The sequence below is a fragment of the Moschus berezovskii genome, chromosome 8 (assembly GCF_049115385.1).
Source record: "Moschus berezovskii isolate FMDL1 chromosome 8, NW_MosBer_1.0, whole genome shotgun sequence".
Classification (NCBI taxonomy): Eukaryota; Metazoa; Chordata; class Mammalia; order Artiodactyla; family Moschidae; genus Moschus; species Moschus berezovskii.
Window position 1 is genome coordinate 71455207 of NC_142467.1, and position 3310 is coordinate 71458516.

The following is a 3310-nucleotide window of genomic DNA, read 5'->3' on the forward strand; positions in this document are numbered from 1 at the left end:
ATATGATATCGCTTACATGTGAAATCTGAAAAACAAAACGATACATATGAATTTATTTACAAAACAGAAATATTCAAATATATGCATATGTGTATATACATATTGAATTAGTATGCTTCTAAGAAAAAAAGAAAGTCAAAAGAGGAAAAAGTCCTCATCAGCCCAAAAGGTCAGTTGTTGAAGTGACCTATGATCTCTAAAACAAAAGAGCCTTATTGGGTGGAGGTGGCCTGTCTCTTTATCAAATAAAGTGGCCAACAATTTGTCAGAGATAACCAGCTGTATAGTGGATTCACCACTGAAATGGGTGCCTCAGCAATCAAACCTTAAATCAGGCATTTATGTTACAAAAAAATAAACTTGTCAGGGCTTATGCTGCATAAACTTGATTTCCTTTTCATTTTTCTGTTATTAAGTTCCAGTTTACTTGGATTTCAGAGATGCTTGCACCCTCCTCAATATAGTGGAAAACCAAAATGTCCTCTCTGTCACCTAAAACATACCACTTGAAGACTATTTGGCAGTTATAAGCTGTCAAACCCTTTAAAATTTACCCATGAATTCCTTCCTTTCTTACACACATATTAAAATAGTTGTGATTTAGCAAATAACAATATAAACTCATTCTTCCTTCTTCAAGGTGAGGTGCTGCTGCCTAGATAATGTTGCTTTGCAACCGTATCAGCTTAATACCAAAAATCCAAATAAAATAAAAACATATAGCCATTAATATTATATTGAGATAGATTTTATTTTACAATCAATTTGATGAAAGTGAGGTTTTCTCCCTCTAACATTGACTTCTATGTTTGACAAGAGATACCATCACACAGTGAAAATCTATCAATTGAATGAGTTGAACAATTAGCATATAAATCCTTTACAACTGTGGATGCTGTTCTTTTCACATCTGTGTCCTCAATGCCTGAATAATTGTTAATAAATAAATGTACTTCATAAAGGAGATAAGACAAATATAAGTTTCATAAAGAGTTTAAAGTTGCACATACCTAGTAACACAAATAACAGAAAACATAATTAGTTCATTAAGTAAATATCTTCTGCCTAGTAAGGAGGCCATCTTAGAAGTGAACTTGTGGTAGAAAATTAAAATGAAAAGACATGGATAGACTAGAGGATAACTAAAAGGTAAAATCCACAAGATTATATTTAAGTTACAAATAGCAAATTAAATAGGAGACAGAGTCAGTATGATGTATGTTCCATTTTGTGATATTGAGAATGGTAAAAAAATAACCAAAAAAACACAGAGCTTTTGACTTGGTTTTGATGTACTAATTCTGAGGTTGTTTTAATATAACCACGTGAAGAAGTGAAATACATAATTGAACATGAAAATATAGACAGTAAATATCTATATTGAAGAACAAATCTGAGAGTCACCTTTGCACAGATTTTACTTTAAACTTTGATCCGATCATAGCATAGTTGCCATTCTTAAAAATCTACTAGGGAGAGAAACACTAAAAAGTCAGAAAATTGTCAAACAGGAGGAAAGCACAGCAATAATGAGCTCGGCATATAATGGGATCACAACCTGAGGGGTTCAGGAATCCATGGTTAGCTGAAAGAACAATACTGTGGATGTTTAGGATTTGTTCTTTCTGACATGAGTAACGAGTCAAAATATTTCAATCCATGCAAAAGAAAAAGTATAATACCCATGTAGTTATGACTAATAAATAAATTTATGAATAAACTTTATAAGCAATAAAATACCTAGAATAATCTAGTTTTAATTTAAGCTGCTCAATATCATTCATTCCAGCTTATATTTATAGCTGATGTAAACGTTATGCAAATTGTTCGGGTCACCCAGCTGTTCTGTCATGAAATGGGCCTTCAAACTCAAGTTCGTCCAACTTAGAATTTCAAGCTCTGTTTAAAATTTTTCTATGGAAACTTACTTATAGGGTTATGAACATACCTGAATTATTTGTTGAGTCATCATCCATTAAATTACTGTTCTAATAATGCTCTTTTAAATATCTTTGACAATTATGCCTCACTAAATCATAAAGTTTTCCCCAGAATTTTTTTCAGTGCTTCTTTGATGTCCTTATTTCTCAGGGTATAAATAAGGGGGTTAAGCATGGGAGTCACCACAGTGTAGAAGAGGGACACAAACTTTCCCTGGTCCTTAGATCTACTCTTGGCTGGCTGGAGATACATGAAGATAATGGTTCCATAGAAGATGACGACAACCATCAGGTGGGAGGAGCAGGTCCTAAATGCTTTACGTCGTCCAATGGCTGACTTTATCTTCAGCACTGCTTGAGCGATGTTCCCATAGGACATCAAGATGAGTGACAACGGCACCACCAAAAATAAGACACTAGCCACAAAGAGCTCTGCCTGGTTGAAAGTGGCGTCCACACAAGCCAACTTGATGAGCACAGGAACTTCACAGAAGAAATGATCCACTTTGCGATTCCCACAAAAGGGGAGCTGTAGGGTGAGGGTGGACTGTATAAGGGTGGTCGTTACCCCACTGAGCCATGCCATAGAGGCCAGGATGTTACAGACCCGAGGGTGCATGACAAAGGCATAATGTAGAGGACGACAGACTGCAACATAGCGGTCATAGGACATTACAGCCAGAAGGACACACTCTGTGGATCCCAGGGCAAGGGAGACATAGAGCTGAACCACACAGCCACCATATGTGATAGACTTATCTGAACTTCCCAGGTTGACTAAAAGCTGAGGAATAATACTGCTGGTAAAGCAGAGGTCCAGGAAGGAGAGATGGGAGAGGAAAAAGTACATGGGATTATGGAGTTTAGAGTCCAAGAGGGATACGAGGATGATGGTAGAGTTGCCGAGGAGCGTCATGAAGTAAAGAAACAAGATTACCCCAAACAGAATGAGCTCTAATTGAGGTCGGTCAGAAAAACCTACCAGGATGAACCCGAGGAGTCTGCTGTCATTGGTCCACTGCATTACTTTTGCTTTGATTATTCACTCCAGAGTGATGAAGTCACATTAAACAGAAACTGAAAGAATTTTATAGCATTTCCCTTGGTAATTAAGATCTAGAAAGAAAGAAAGAAAATGAAGTCGTCAGTCCTGTTCGACTCTTTGCAACCCCATTATAGCCTACCAGGCTCCTCTGTTCATGTGACTTTCCAAGAGTACAGGAGTGCGTTGCCATTTCCTTCTCCAGGGGGTCTCCCTGACCCAGGAATCAAACCTGGGTATCCCCCTTTGTAGGCAGTCACTTTTACTGTCTGAGCCACCAGGGAATTAAAATCTAGATACTGAGAAATAAGACTTTGAATATAGGTAA

The 3310-nt window shown here is 37.1% G+C and overlaps 1 protein-coding gene across 1 annotated transcript; it reads right to left on the reverse strand.

Annotated features, from left to right (window-relative positions):
- Positions 1 to 2034: 2034 nt before the first annotated feature.
- Positions 2035 to 2964, reverse strand: LOC129558458 (olfactory receptor 2G2-like). Its single transcript, XM_055429616.2, has one exon. The coding sequence runs from the start codon at positions 2962 to 2964 to the stop codon at positions 2035 to 2037; it is 930 nt and encodes a 309-aa protein (XP_055285591.2).
- Between the last annotated feature and the right edge of the window lie 346 nt (positions 2965 to 3310).